This window comes from Nerophis ophidion, linkage group LG26, assembly GCF_033978795.1.
Source record: "Nerophis ophidion isolate RoL-2023_Sa linkage group LG26, RoL_Noph_v1.0, whole genome shotgun sequence".
Taxonomy (NCBI): domain Eukaryota; kingdom Metazoa; phylum Chordata; class Actinopteri; order Syngnathiformes; family Syngnathidae; genus Nerophis; species Nerophis ophidion.
The window spans coordinates 30,502,265-30,517,376 of NC_084636.1; the positions used below are offsets into that span (position 1 = coordinate 30,502,265).

A 15,112-nucleotide genomic window follows, 5' to 3' on the forward strand; every position below is an offset into this window, starting at 1 on the left:
ATCCGCTTGAACTGAACTCTCGCGGCTGTGTTGGAGCCACTATGGATTGAACTTTCACAGTATCATGTTAGACCCGCTCGACATCCATTGCTTTCGGTCCCCTACTGGGGGGGGTTGCCCACATCTGAGGTCCTCTCCAAGGTTTCTCATAGTCAGCATTGTCACTGGCGTCCCACTGGATGTGAATTCTCCCTGCCCACTGGCTGTGAGTTTTCCTTGCCCTTTTGTGGGTTCTTCCGAGGATGTTGTAGTCGTAATGATTTGTGCAGTCCTTTGAGACATTTGTGATTTGGGGCTATATAAATAAACATTGGTTGATTGATTGACTCCCGAATTTAAGTGCCCCTCCCAGAAAATCTACCAGAACCATTCTCCTGACTTCCGCCCGGACTACTGTACATGATTGGGGGCGTGACTGCCTTTAGCTTCCTCTACAACAGGGGTCGGCCATATTGGACCAAAAATACAAAAACAAATCTGTCTGATTGATTGATTGATATATTTTTATTTCAAATATGCAAAAAAAACAACAACAAAAAAAACAAGAGCAAGCATGATCCAATACAGTGATATAGCCTTAACGGCTATTATAACAAAATGAAAACAATGGAGAATAAAAAAAACACAAAAAAAACAAATGAGCATTCGACTTTTTTTTTTTTTACATATTTGTAAAGGAGTGAGAAGAAGTATACACTTATTTAATCCCACCCCTTTTCTTTAAATCATAAATTACTCTGAGCTCGAACTTCCTTGTTCACTCCATGTACAAACTTAATGAACTTGTATATAAATAAATGATAAATATATACATACATATGCACACTACACAAAGTTAAAAGTCTTATTACATACAGAGATATAAATTCAATTATGAGGACTTAAAGGCCTACTGAAAGGAGATGTTCTTATTTAGCAGGTTCATTATGTGTCATACTTGACCATTTAGCGATATTGCCATATTTTTGCTGAAAGTATTTAGTAGAGAACATCGAAGATATATTTTGCAACTTTTGGTCGCTAACAAAAAAGCCCAGACGATTTGCGCTGGTTGTAGGGCTCCTCACATCCTCACATTGTTTATAATGTGAGCCTCCAGCAGCGAGAGCGATTCGGACCGAGAAAGCGACAATTTCCCCATTAATTTGAGCGAGCATGAAAGATTTATGGATGAGGAAATTTAGAGTGAATGACTAGAAAGAAAGAAAAAAGGAAAACAATAAATAAATAAATAAAAGCGATTGCAGTGAGAGTGATTCAGATGTTTTTAGACACATTTACTAGAATAATTCTGGGAAGTCCCTTATCTGACCATTGTATTGTTAGTGTTTTAGTGAGTTAAATCGTACCTGATAGTCGGACGGGTGTGTTGAGAGAAGTCACGAAGTTGCAGCAGGACAGAAGCTCCGCTGATCTCCGGTAAGAAGCGACTTACTACCACAATTTTCTCACCGAAAACTGCCAGTCGACATGTAGTCGGGATCCATGTTCGCTTGACCGCTCTGATCCATAGTAAAGCTTCACCTCCGGGAATTTTAAACAAGGAAACACCGCGTGTTTGTGTGGCTAAAGGCTAAAAGCTTCCCACCTCCACCTTTCTACTTTGACGTCTCCATTATTAATTGAACAAATTGCAAAAGATTCAGCAACACAGATGTCCAAAATACTGTGTAATTATGCGATGAAAAGAGACGACGTTCAGCCATAAGTGGTGCTGGGCTAAAATGTCCCCTCCAACCAGTAACGTCACAAACATGCGTCATCAATCCGCGACGTTTTCAACATGAAACTCCGCAGGAAATTTAAAATTTTAACTTAGTAAACTAAACCGGCCGTATTGGCATGTGTTGCAATGTTAATATTTCATCATTGATGTATAAACTATCAGACTGCGTGGTCGGTAGTAGTGGGTTTCAGTAGGCCTTTAAAGGAAACTAAATGAGCTCAAATATAGCTACTAATGAGGCATCATAATACAATATGTACATATAGCTTTACGATGCCTAAATAGCCTGTTAGCATCGATTAGCTTGCAGTCATGCAGTGACCAAATATGTCTGATTAGCACACTCCACATAAGTAAATAACATCAACAAAACTCACCTTTGTGCATTCAAGCACAACGTTATAAGTTTGTTGGACAAAATGAGACAGAAAAAGAAGTGGCATAAAACACGTCTTAGAAAGTCGTAGAACGTTATACATGTGAACAAACTACGGCGAGTTCAAGGACTGCCAAAATTAGTCGGACAAAACGGCCCTCGCCAAATACTCGAATCAGTGAAGCATGTTTAAAACAAACAGTGTGCTTTATAGCAATTAGGGAGGTTTGTGTCATGTTTGTCCTCCTACAGAAACCAAATTAAAACAAAAAATATGTTTTTTTCCCCCTCATCATTTCCATTTTTCATTTATTTTTGAAAAACCTCCAGAGAGCCACTAGGGCGGCGCTACGGCTCCAGAGCCGCGGGTTGCCGACCCCTGCTCTACAACCTGTCAAATCCGTTTTTCCCACCCTGCAAACAGCGTGCTGGCCAAGTCACAAAATGTATATGGCTTTTCACGCACACAAGTGAATGCAACGCATACTTGGTCAACAGCCATACAGGTCACACTGAGGGGTGGCCTTATAAACAACTTTAACACTGTTACAAACATGCGCCACACTGTGAACCCGCACCAAACAAGAATGACAAACACAACATAAAAACAACAGAACAAACACCCAGAACCCCTTGCAGCACTAACTCTTCCAGGACGCTACAATATACACCCCCCTCTCCCCCTCCCCCAAATTTGGAGGTCTCAAGGTTGGCAAGTATGTATTAAGATGTTCGGGTCCACTGGACCCAGGTCTAATAGAAGTGTGGAAATTGATGTTCTGTGAACCACACACACACACACACACACACACACACACACACACACACACACACACACACACACACACACACACACAGAAGGCCCGAGACAGGAGGAAGACAGAGTACACAAAACAATCAGAGGGTCAAATGTGTGAGAAAATGAGAGCAGACAGTGTTGACAAACAATTGTTGCAACCTTGTGTGAGAACCGCAGGTGCAGAAACACAAAAGAAGAATCCCTCTGGGATGCAGAAACTGGCAGAGAAATTTTCCGTGCAACATTCATAGGGTTGGACTTCGCCAAGGCTGCCCTTTGTCCCCGATTCTGTTCGTAACTTTTATGAACAGAATTTCCTGGTCGCAGTCAAGGCGTTGAGGGGTTCCGGTTTGATGGCCCGATTAGGTCTCTACTTTTTGCAGATGATGTGGTCCTGATGGCTTCATCTGGCCAAGATCTTCAGCTCTCTCTGGATAGGTTCGCAGCCGAGTGTGAAGCGACCGGAATAAGAATCAGCACCTCCATGTCCCAGTCCACGGTTCCCTCCCGGAAAAGGTTGGGGAGGAGACCCTGCCCCAAGTGGAGGAGTTGAAGTACCTTGGAGTCTTGTTCACGAGTGGGGGAAGAGTGGATCGTGAAATCGACAGGCGGATCGGTGCGGCGTCTTCAGTAATGCGGACGTTGTACCGATCCGTTGTGGTGAAGAAGGAGCTGAGCCGGAAGGCAAAGCTCTCAATTTACCGGTCGATCTACGTTCCCATCCTCACCTATGGTCATGAGCTTTGGGTCATGACCGAAAGGATAAGATCACGGGTACAAGCGGCCCAAATTATTTTCCTCCGGCGGGTGGCGGGGCTCTCCCTTAGAGATAGGGTGAGAAGCTCTGCCATCCGGGAGGAACTCAAAGTAAAGCCGCTGCTCCTCCACATCGAGAGGAGCCAGATGAGGTGGTTTGAGCATCTGGTCAGGATGCCACCCGAACGCCTCGCTAGGGAGGTGTTTAGGGCATGTCCAACCGGTAGGAGGCCACGGGGAAGACCCAGGACACGTTGGGAAGACTATGTCTCCCGGCTGGCCTGGGAATGCCTCGGGATCCCCCGGGAGGAGCTGGACGTAGTGGCTGAGGAGAGGGATGTCTGGGCTTCCCTGCTTAGGCTGCTGCCCCCGCGACCCGACCTCGGATAAGCGGAAGAAAATGGATGGATGGATGCTTCAATCAATCAATCAATCAATCAATGTTTATTTATATAGCCCCAAATCACAAATGTCTCAAAGGACTGCACAAATCATTACGACTACAACATCCTCGGAAGAACCCACAAAAGGGCAAGGAAAACTCACACCCAGTGGGCAGGGAGAATTCACACCCAGTGGGACGCCAGTGACAATGCTGACTATGAGAAACCTTGGAGAGGACCTCAGATGTGGGCAACCCCCCCCCCCCCCCTCTAGGGGAACGAAAGCAATGGATGTCGAGCGGGTCTAACATGATACTGTGAAAGTTCAATCCATAGTGGCTCCAACACAGCCGCGAGAGTTCCGTCCACAGGAAACCATCTCAAGCGGATCAGCAGCGTAGAGATGTCCCCAACCGATACAGGCGAGCGGTCCATCCTGGGTCTCGACTCTGGACAGCCAGTACTTCATCCATGGTCATCGGACCGGACCCCCTCCACAAGGGAGGGGGGGACATAGGAGAAAGAAAAGAAGCGGCAGATCAACTGGTCTAAAAAAGGAGGTCTATTTAAAGGCTAGAGTATACAGATGAGTTTTAAGGTGAGACTTAAATGCTTCTACTGAGGTAGCATCTCGAACTGTTACCGGGAGGGCATTCCAGAGTACTGGAGCCCGAACGGAAAACGCTCTATAGCCCGCAGACTTTTTTTGGGCTCTAGGAATCACTAATAAGCCGTAGTCTTATTAGTTCTTGCCGGGACATATGGTACAATACAATCGGCAAGATAGGATGGAGCTAGACCGTGTAGTATTTTATAAGTAAGTAGTAAAACCTTAAAGTCACATCTTAAGTGCACAGGAAGCCAGTGCAGGTGAGCCAGTACAGGCGTAATGTGATCAAACTTTCTTGTTCTTGTCAAAAGTCTAGCAGCCGCATTTTGTACCAACTGTAATCTTTTAATGCTAGACATGCTTCTGAAATGACAATATGTCTAATATTTTTTATTTCTGACTATTAAAATATGTTGAAAAGTACGCATGGGACAGAGGATTCTCTGTATTCGCAGCGTGAGCATGCCTCTCTGACAGCCGTGTGTGTCACTTTGCACGTCCTTTTCAAACGTGCTAAACAAAACACAAAGAGACCCCGAAACGGTGATGAGTGTTGATAAATCACATTGCGGGTGCTAAATAATTATATTTGCATCTTCTCCTCCCACTATTGAGGATGCTTTGATGTTTAGCATATATTTTCAACATTATTGAAGACAGACACTAAATCAGGGTCGTCAAATGTACGGCCCGGATCAGGTTTATCCGGCCCGCGGGATGATTTTGCCAAGTAAAAAAAAATAACCTGAAATTTTTGAATGAAAGAAACAGCTGTTCTAAATGTGTCCACTGGATGTCACAATAGCAATTATTTTGATCTTTGTAGATGATGCTACATATGAACAAAATAAACCCCATAATTTTACTACATCAGTCGAGGAAAATGATCAAGCTACACAAATAACCTGCTGTAATTTGATTTGGCGATAATTTTTTGATCTTGATAGATTGAAAATTAACACCTGTGAGTTGACTGATAAAGATTATTACAACATTTATTCAGAAAATATGAATAACAACGAATAATTTATTTTATTAGCTTATTAGTGATTCCCAAAGCCCAAAAAAAGTCTGCGGGCTATAGAGCTTTTTCATTTCGGGCTCCAGTACTCTGGAATGCCCTCCCGGTAAAAGTTCGAGATGCCAACACAGTAGAAGCATTTAAGTCTCACTTTAAAACTCATTTGTATACTCTAGCCTTTAAATAGACTCCCTTTTTAGACCAGTTGATCTGCCGTTTCTTTTCTTTTTCTCCTATGTCCCACTCTCCCTTGTGGAGGTGGTCTGGTCCGATCCGGTGGCCATGTACTGCTCGCCTTTGTATCGGCTGGGGACATCTCTGCGCTGCTGATCTGCCTCCCCTTGGGATGGTTTCCTGCTGGCTCCGCTGTGAACAGGACTCTCGCTGCTGTGTTGGATCCGCTTTGGACTGGACTCTCGCGACTTTGTTGGATCCATTATGGATTGAACTTTCACAGTATCATGTTAGACCCGCTCGACATCCATTGCTTTCCTCCTCTCCAAGGTTCTCATAGTCATCATTGTCACCGACGTCCCACTGGGTGTGAGTTTTCCTTGCCCTTATGTGGGCCTACCGAGGATGTCGTAGTGGTTTGTGCAGCCCTTTGAGACACTAGTGATTTAGGGCTGTATAAGTAAACATTGATTGATTGATTGATGATAAAGTATAAATACTATTTACCGCAACAGGTAATTGTAAAAAAAAAAAAAAAAAAAAAAAAAAAAATCCCAACAACATTATGATCTGTACAATTTCAAAATGTGCTTGTTGTATTTTTAAACAAAACAGTCTGAAGTCGTCTTTATTTTTAAGTTATTGTGCCGTGATATTACCAGTCTGGCTGACTTGGGAGAAGATTTTTCTCCATGTTGCCCCCGATCTAAAATTAATTTGGCACCCCTGCACAAGATGGATTATGCCTCATTATGCTCTGTTAACAGACCAACCCACTTTGCACATGTTTAGTAGTTGCTGTCAAGTTTGCACATATTTTAGTACACGCAAACCTTTAGTAAATCAGGCCCTAAGTGATTGTTTTATTACGTTCTTCATTTGTTAGTTTGTTTGTCTAGAGCAGGTTTTGTTAAGCACACAGCTTCTAAAACCTATCGCTCATCCTCCTTATATTCAGGCTCAAAATCATGAAGTTCTGGATCCCCATTCGTCTCAAAGTAATGGTGTTGGCTGTCATTAAGTCTGCCATGATTTAGTAGCAGTTGTCGTTGAAGGAAATAGCGAACGTTGCAAACGTTGCAAATATTACATGTTAGTAAGAATGTGCCTGTTACTACATTACATATACACTTAGGCGGACTGCTTGGAATCCCCATTACCTGCAGAAACAGAAGTGCACAAAGTAATTTAAAAAAAAAAAAGGACAGGGAGAAGATCAAGTCGAATACAATGTATTTCCCAGCAGAGAAAATAGGAACGGTAGTCATTTTACAAGGAGTGGTACGAGACTGGAACTTTTTTGTGTGGGAGTGAAACAGGACGGGAAATCCACCCTCAAATGTTTTCATACAGTGGGGCAAAAAAAGTATTTAGTCAGCCACCGATTGTGCAAGTTGTCCCACTTAAAATGATGACAGAGGTCTGTAATTTTCAGCATAGGTACACTTCAACTGTGAGAGATAGAATGTGAAACAAAAATCCAGGAATTCTCATTGTAGGAATTTTAAAGAATTTATTTGTAAATTATGGTGGAAAATAAGTATTTGGTCAACCATTCAAATCTCTCACTGATGGAAGGAGGTTTTGGCTCAAAATCTCACGATACATGGCCCCATTCGTTCTTTCCTTAACACGGATCAATCGTCCTGTCCCCTTAGCAGAAAAACAGCCCCAAAACATGATGTTTCCACCCCCATGCTTCACAGTAGGTGTGGTGTTCTTGGGATGGAACTCAGTATTCTTCTTCCTCCAAACACGACGAGTTGAGTTTATACCAAAATGGATACCTGGATGATACAGCAGAGGATTGGGAGAATGTCATGTGGTCAGATGAAACCAAAATAGAACTTTTTGGTCTAAACTCAACTCGTCATGTTTGGAGGAAGAAGAATACTGAGTTGCATCCCAAGAACACCATACCTACTGTGAAGCATGGGGGTGGAAACATCATGCTTTGGGGCTGTTTTTCTGCTAAGGGGACAGGACGATTGATCCGTGTTAAGGAAAGAATGAATGGGGCCATGTATCGTGAGATTTTGAGCCAAAACCTCCTTCCATCAGTGAGAGCTTTGAATGGTTGACCAAATACTTATTTTCCACCATACTTTGCAAATAAATTCTTTAAAATTCCTACAATTGGATTTTTTTTTCACATTCTGCCTCTCCCAGTTGAAGCGTACCTATGATGAAAATTACAGACCTCTGAAATAATTTTAAGTGGGAGAACTTGCACAATCGGTGGCTGACTAAATACTTCTTTGCCCCACTGAATATACTATAATTTGGGAAATAACTAAATGTTTCAAATGGAATGAATTTTCCTCCATATTCATTATATTAATCCAAACCCAATGGCAATCCAGTCACAGTAATAACAGTTGTTCTATTATCTATTAAACACAAATAAATAAAAAGATAACCATACTTTGAGTATTTTATAACCGCACACAGCTTCAGATGTGATAAGAAAACACAAAACACTAAATGAGAACCACAAGCTGCAGTCTAAAACATAAGATGCTTATCAATCAAGCTGTGTTTAAAGTACATTTAGCACAATTCCAACATATGTGTATCTATTTCCCTGCATCTTCCATGACCGTTACACATTTGTGTCTGCTGACCTGATACTTATACATGAACCTTTTATCGCACGCGTTGCAATTGAACGGTTTCTCCCCAGTGTGCGTTCTCATGTGCATCGTGACGGAATTTTTACAAGTGAATCTTTTATGGCAAAGCGAGCAGGGAAATTGCTTCTCCTTCACGTGTGATTTCATGTGCTTGGTCATGGAGACCTTTTTAGAGAAACTCTTCCTGCAAACGGAGCAGGTAAACGGTTTCTCATCGTTGTGCGTTCTCATGTGTAATCTCATGTCACGTGTCTTCTTGAATTTTTGATCACAAACGGAGCAAGCCAAATGTTTCTCGGCAGTGTGTGTTTTCATGTGTGATATCATACTACGCTTAAGGAAGAATCTTTTCTCACAGACTGAGCAGGACAAAGGGGGCACCCCCGTGTGTATCATCATGTGTCTGTTCAGGGAATACCGTACAGTGTATCGTATGGCGCAAACCGAGCAAGCAAAGGGTTTCTCTCTAGTGTGTGTTCTTTTGTGTGCTGCCAAATTACTTCTCCATCGAAAGGACTTCCCACATTCGGAGCATGCAAAGGGTTTGTTGCTAGTATTAAGTCTCATATCGCCTTCAGAGTTCTTCTGACTTTCCAAAGGTTTTTGGATGTCGTCACTGTGATCGCTCATCATGTCGCCTGTGTCTGACAGCGGAGCGAAGATGCTGTCTGGTTCTGAGTTTATCCCTTCACAATTCTCTCCATCAAATTCGGTAATGTGCTGAGCTGGAATCTCCGCTCCTCTGTTCTCCTCACGTTGACTGTGATGAAAGCGTGAAAACAGAGTCTCTTCATCATCTTCATCGGTCTCCTCCAACCATTGAGGCTGCTCCCATAGTTTCTCCTCATCCTCTTTAAAGTGGAGGGGCTCTAGCTCCTTTTGCCCCACAGTGAAACTCCACTCCTGCTCCTGAGATGGACTCTCCTCTTGACTCTCCACCGTCACCTGCTGGATTTCTGCAGGACAAAACACAAATGAGGTCGGTATGTGACTTTATATTCGTATGATTGTCTGAAGGACTAAAGTGCTCCGCTGCAAAAATGTCAGCCGCTATCAGAGTTTCTCATTTTTTAACGGCACTTGTCGGTTTGAAGTCATTCACAGGCTGGATTTGGTCTGTGGGCCGCTAGTTGAATAGCCCTGTTTTAGGCGATCGTTTGCAATGATAAACCACATTGAGAGTGCCTCCTATTGATGGCTAATGCGCGGACTGTCTAACAATTATTTACCATTGAATGACAGGCAAAATTCCAAAAAAGTCCAGTTCCCCTTTGAGTGCAATGAATTAAAGGCCTACTGAAACCCACTACTGAAGACGCCGCACCGATCCGCCTGTCGATCTCACGATCCACTCTTCCCCCACTCGTGAACAAGACTCCTAGGTACCTGAACTCCTCCACTTGGGGCAGGGTCTCCTCCCCAACCCGGAGATGGCACTCCACCCTTTTCCGGGGAAGAGTGGATCGTGAGATCGACAGGCGGATCGGTGCGTCGTCTTCAGTAATGCGGACGTTGTACCGATCCGTTGTGGTGAAGAAGGAGCTGAGCCGGAAGGCAAAGCTCTCAATTTACCGGTCGATCTACGTTCCCATCCTCACCTATGGTCATGAGCTTTGGGTCATGACCGAAAGGATAAGATCACGGGTACAAGCGGCCGAAATGAGTTTCCAGGTCTCTCCCTTAGAGATAGGGTGAGAAGCTCTGCCATCCGGGAGGAACTCAAAGTAAAGCCGCTGCTCCTTCACATCGAGAGGAGCCAGATGAGGTGGTTCGGGCATCTGGTCAGGATGCCACCCGAACGCCTCCCTAGGGAGGTGTTTAGGGCACGTCCAACCGGTAGGAGGCCACGGGGAAGACCCAGGACACGTTGGGAAGACTATGTCTCCCGGCTGGCCTGGGAACGCCTCGGGATCCCCCGGGAAGAGCTAGACGAAGTGGCTGGGGAGAGGGAAGTCTGGGTTTCCCTGCTTAGGCTGTTGCCCCCGCGACCCGACCTCAGATAAGCGGAAGAAGATGGATGGATGAAACCCACTACTACCGACCACGCAGTCTGATAGTTTATATATCAATGATGAAATATTAACATTGCAACACAAATTGCTATATGGCCGGTTTAGTTTACTAAATTACAATTTTAAATTTCCCGCGGAGTTTCCTGTTGAAAACGTCGCGGAATGATGACGCATGTTTGTGACGTTATTGGTTGGAGGGGACATATTAGCCCAGCACCACTTACGGCTAAAAGTCGTCTCTTTTCATCGCGCAATTACACAGTATTTTGGACATCTGTGTTGCTGAATCTTTTGCAATTTGTTCAATTAATATTGGAGAAGTCAAAGTAGAAAGATGGAGGTGGGAAGCTTTTAGCCTTTAGCCACACAAACACACGGCATTTCCTTGTTTAAAATTCCCGGAGGTGAAGCTTTACTATGGATCAGAGCGGTCAAGCGAACATGGATCCTGACTACATGTCAACCGGCAGTTTTCGGTGAGGAAATTGTGGAAATAAGTCGCCTCCTGCAGCGTCCTCCTGCAGCTGCCGTGACTTCTCTCAGAAACTCTGGCGTCAACACACCCGTGGCCACACCCCTCGGACTTTAAGGCACTATTAAACTCACTAAAACACTAGCAACACAATAGGCAGATAAGGGATTTCCCAGAATTATCCTAGTATATGTGACTAAAAACATCTGAATCACTCTCACTGCCCTTGTCTTTTTTTTTCTTCTAGGCTTTCACTCTAAATTTCCTCATCCACAAATCTTTCATCCTCACTCAAATTAATGGGGAAATTGTCGCTTTCTCGGTCCAAATAGCTCTAGCTGCTGCTGGCTGTGATTGTAAACAATGTGAGGATGTGAGGAGCCCTACAACCGGTGACGTCACGCTCACATTGTCTGCTACTTCCGGTAAAGGCAAGGCTTTTTTTATTAGAGACCTAAAGTTGCAAACTTTATTGTCGATGTTCTCTACTAAATCCTTTCAGCAAAAAATATGGCAATATCGCGAAATGATCAAGTATGACACATAGAATGGACCTGCTATCCCCGTTTAAATAAGAAAATCTAATTTCAGTAGGCCTTTAAGCTATTTAAATGATTCCCGAGCACGGCCAATGCTGCTGCTCCCCTCACCTCCCAGGGGGGGGGAACAAGGAGATGGGTCAAACGCAGAGAGTAATTTCACCACACCTAGTTTGTGTGTGACTATCAAGGTTCTTTAACAATAACGTATTACATACTGACAGCATTAGCTATCAACATTTCAATCACTTAAAAATAGAGAGGTCCGATAATGGCTTTTTTGCCGGTATCCGATATTTCAATATTTTTCAACTCTTAATTACCAATACCGATATCAACCGATACCGATACATACAGTCGTGGAATTAACATGTTATGCCTAATTTTGTTGTGATGCCCGGCTGGATGCATTAAACAATGTAACAAGGTTTTCCAAAATAAATAAATAAATAAATAAATAAATGGGTTGTACTTGTATAGCGCTTTTCTACCTTCAAGGTACTCAAAGCGCTTTGACACTACTTCCACATTTACCCATTCACACACTGATGGAGGGAGCTGCCATGCAAGGCGCCAACCAGCACCCATCAGGAGCAAGGGTGAAGTGTCTTGCTCAGGACACAACGGACGTGACGAGGTTGGTTCTAGGTGGGATTTGAACCAGTGACCCTCGGGTTGCGCATGGCCACTCTCCCACTGCGCCACGCCGTTTTTGTGTTGAAAATAAAAATAAAGACATTTAAAAAACTTTTTTTTTTTAAAACATCCAGTGGCCCCCAGATAAATTGAGTTTGAGACCCCTGATGTAGCCCTTCACTTTAGTGAGAACCAGGGGAGCACGAAACATTTGATTCACATCTAAATCGCGAATCTTCATCAAATCAACTCAAGTTATGGAAAAAATGCCAACATGGCACTGCAGGGTTTTTCCACACATTCATTTATTTGTGGCGGCCCGCCACGAAATGCGGTCGCCACAAATAAATAAATAAATTAATAATAATAATAAAAAAAATTTTTTTTTTTGGCTTTTGACTCGCTTGACCGCTCATAAAAGCAATGGGTCTCTGTCTGTGAATGGAGCTTGTAGTTATATATTATATAAATATGTATATAAATATGTACATAAAGTGTTGTAATTATATTCCAACTCCGCGTTCTTCTTGGTCGGGCTGGGCGATATGGACGAAAAAGTATATCTCTTTATATTTTTACGGGGGGTACGAGGATGACAGGGAATACAAAACAATAACAGTGCAATCATTTTTCATAACATGGTCACTATTGCCTAGTTTCTCTTGTCATATTCTTATTTTACTGTTATATTTGTATTTCCATTGTTGCTTTTTATTTGTATTCTTATTGTAATTTTTTTCTATTTTACTTTTTAAATTTGATCTCAATTCTGTATTCTACAGCTGGAATTTTCATTTTCCTGAGGGAACTCTCCTGAAGGAATCAATAAAGTACTATCTATATATCTATCTATCTCACAATACGAAGGTCCTGAATAGTTCTGAGTTCAATCCCGGGCTCTGGCTCTATCATGAATTCAATAACGTGGATCAGAAAAGCAGCTTAGATAGGCTCCAGCACCCCCCGCGATCGCAAAAGGGACAAGCGGTAGAAAATGGATAAGATGGCTGGACCCCGACTTAAACAAGTTGAAAAACGTATTGGGGTGTTACCATTTAGTGGTCAATTGTACGAAATATGTACCCCGCCTTCCGCCCGAATGCAGCTGAGATAGGGTCCAGCACCCCCCGCGACTCTAAACGGGACAAGCGGTAGAAAATGGATGGATGGTGTGAAAGTGAGTGTGAATGTTGTCTCTCTATCTGTGTTGGCCCTCTGATGAGTTGGGGACTTGTCCAGGGTGTACACCACCTTCCGCCCGAATGCAGCTGAGATAGGCTCCAGCACCCCCCGCGACCTCAAAAGGGACAAGCGGTAAGAAATGAATGGTGTGAATGTGAGTGTGAATGTTGTCTATCTGTGTTGGCCCTGTGACGAGGTGGCGATTTGTCCAGGGTGTACACCGCCTTCCGCCCGAATGCAGCTGAGATAGGCTCCAGCACCCCTCCGCTACCTCAAAAGGAACAAGCGGTAGGAAATGGATGGATGGTGTGAATGTGAGTGTGAATGTTGTCTATCTGTGTTGGCCCTGTGACAAGGTGGCGTCTTGTCCAGGGTGTACAACGCCTTCCGCCCGAATGCAGCTGAGATAGGCTCCAGCACCCCTGCGCGACCTCAAAAGGGACAAGCGGTAGGAAATGGATGGATGGTGTGAATGTGAGTGTGAATGTTGTCTGTCTATCTGTATTGGCTCTGTGATGAGGAGGTGACTTGTCCAGGGTGTACCCCTTCTTCCGCCTGAATGCAGCTGAGATAGGGTCCAGCACCCCCCGCGACTCTAAACGGGACAAGCGGTAGGAAATGGATGGATGGTGTGAAAGTGAGTGTGAATGTTGTCTGTCTATCTGTGTTGCCCCTCTGATGAGTTGGCGACTTGTCCAGGGTGTACCCCGCCTTCCGCCCGAATGCAGCTAATATAGGCTACAGCACCCCCCGTGACCTCAAAAGGGACAAGCGGTAGGAAATGGATGGATGGTGTGAATGTGGGTGTGAATATTGTCTGTCTATCTGTGTTGGCCCTCTGATGAGGTAGCGATTTGTCCAGAGTGTACACCGCCTTCCGCCCGAATCCAGCTGAGATAGGCTCCAGCACCCCTCCGCTACCTCAAACGGGACAAGCGGTAGGAAATGGATGGATGGTGTGAATGTGGGTGTGAATATTGTCTGTCTATCTGTGTTGGGCCTGTGATGAGGGGGCGACTTGTCCAGGGTGTACCCCGCCTTCCGCCCGAATGAAGCTGAGATAGGCTCCAGCACCCCCCGCGACCTCAAAAGGGACAAGCGGTAAGAAATAGATGGATGGTGTGAATGTGAGTGTGCATGTTGTCTATCTGTGTTGGCCCTGTGACGAGGTGGCGTCTTGTCCAGGGTGTACAACGCCTTCCACCCAAATGCAGCTGAGATAGGCTCCAGCACCCCTCCGCTACCTTAAAAGGGACAAGCGGTAGGAAATGGATGGATGGTGTGAATGTGGGTGTGAATGTTGTCTATCTATCTGTGTTGGCCCTGTGACGAGGTGGCGTCTTATCCAGGGTGTACCCCGCCTTCCGCCCGAATGAAGCTGAGATAGGCTGCAGCACCCCCCGCGACCTCAAAAGGGACAAGCGGTAGGAAATGGATGGATGGTGTGAATGTGGGTGTGAATATTGTCTGTCTATCTTTGTTGGCCCTGTGATGAGGTGGCGATTTGTCCAGGGTGTACACCGCCTTCGGCCCGAATGCAGCTGAGATAGGCTCCAGCACCCCTTCGCTACCTCAAAAGGGACAAGCGGTAAGAAATGGATGGATGGTGTGAATGTGAGTGTGAATGTTGTCTATCTGTGTTGGCTCTGTGACGAGGTGGCGTCTTGTCCAGGGTGTACGACGCCTTCCGCCCGAATGCAGCTGAGATAGGCTCCAGCACCCCCCGCGACCTCAAAAGGGACAAGCGGTAGGAAATGGATGGATGGTGTGAATGTGGGTGTGAATATTGTCCG

The 15,112-nt window shown here is 44.5% G+C and overlaps 1 protein-coding gene across 1 annotated transcript in view; it reads right to left on the reverse strand.

The window, feature by feature from the left end:
* Window positions 1–8,026: 8,026 nt before the first annotated feature.
* The window catches only part of LOC133543425 (zinc finger protein OZF-like), an 8,469-nt gene continuing 1,383 nt past the window's right edge, over window positions 8,027–15,112 (reverse strand). Inside the window, exon 2 of the mRNA XM_061887984.1 lies at window positions 8,027–9,434. Within this exon, the coding sequence (XP_061743968.1) occupies window positions 8,422–9,434 (1,013 nt within the window). The 3' untranslated portion in view covers window positions 8,027–8,421. The remainder of the gene's footprint in view (window positions 9,435–15,112) is intronic.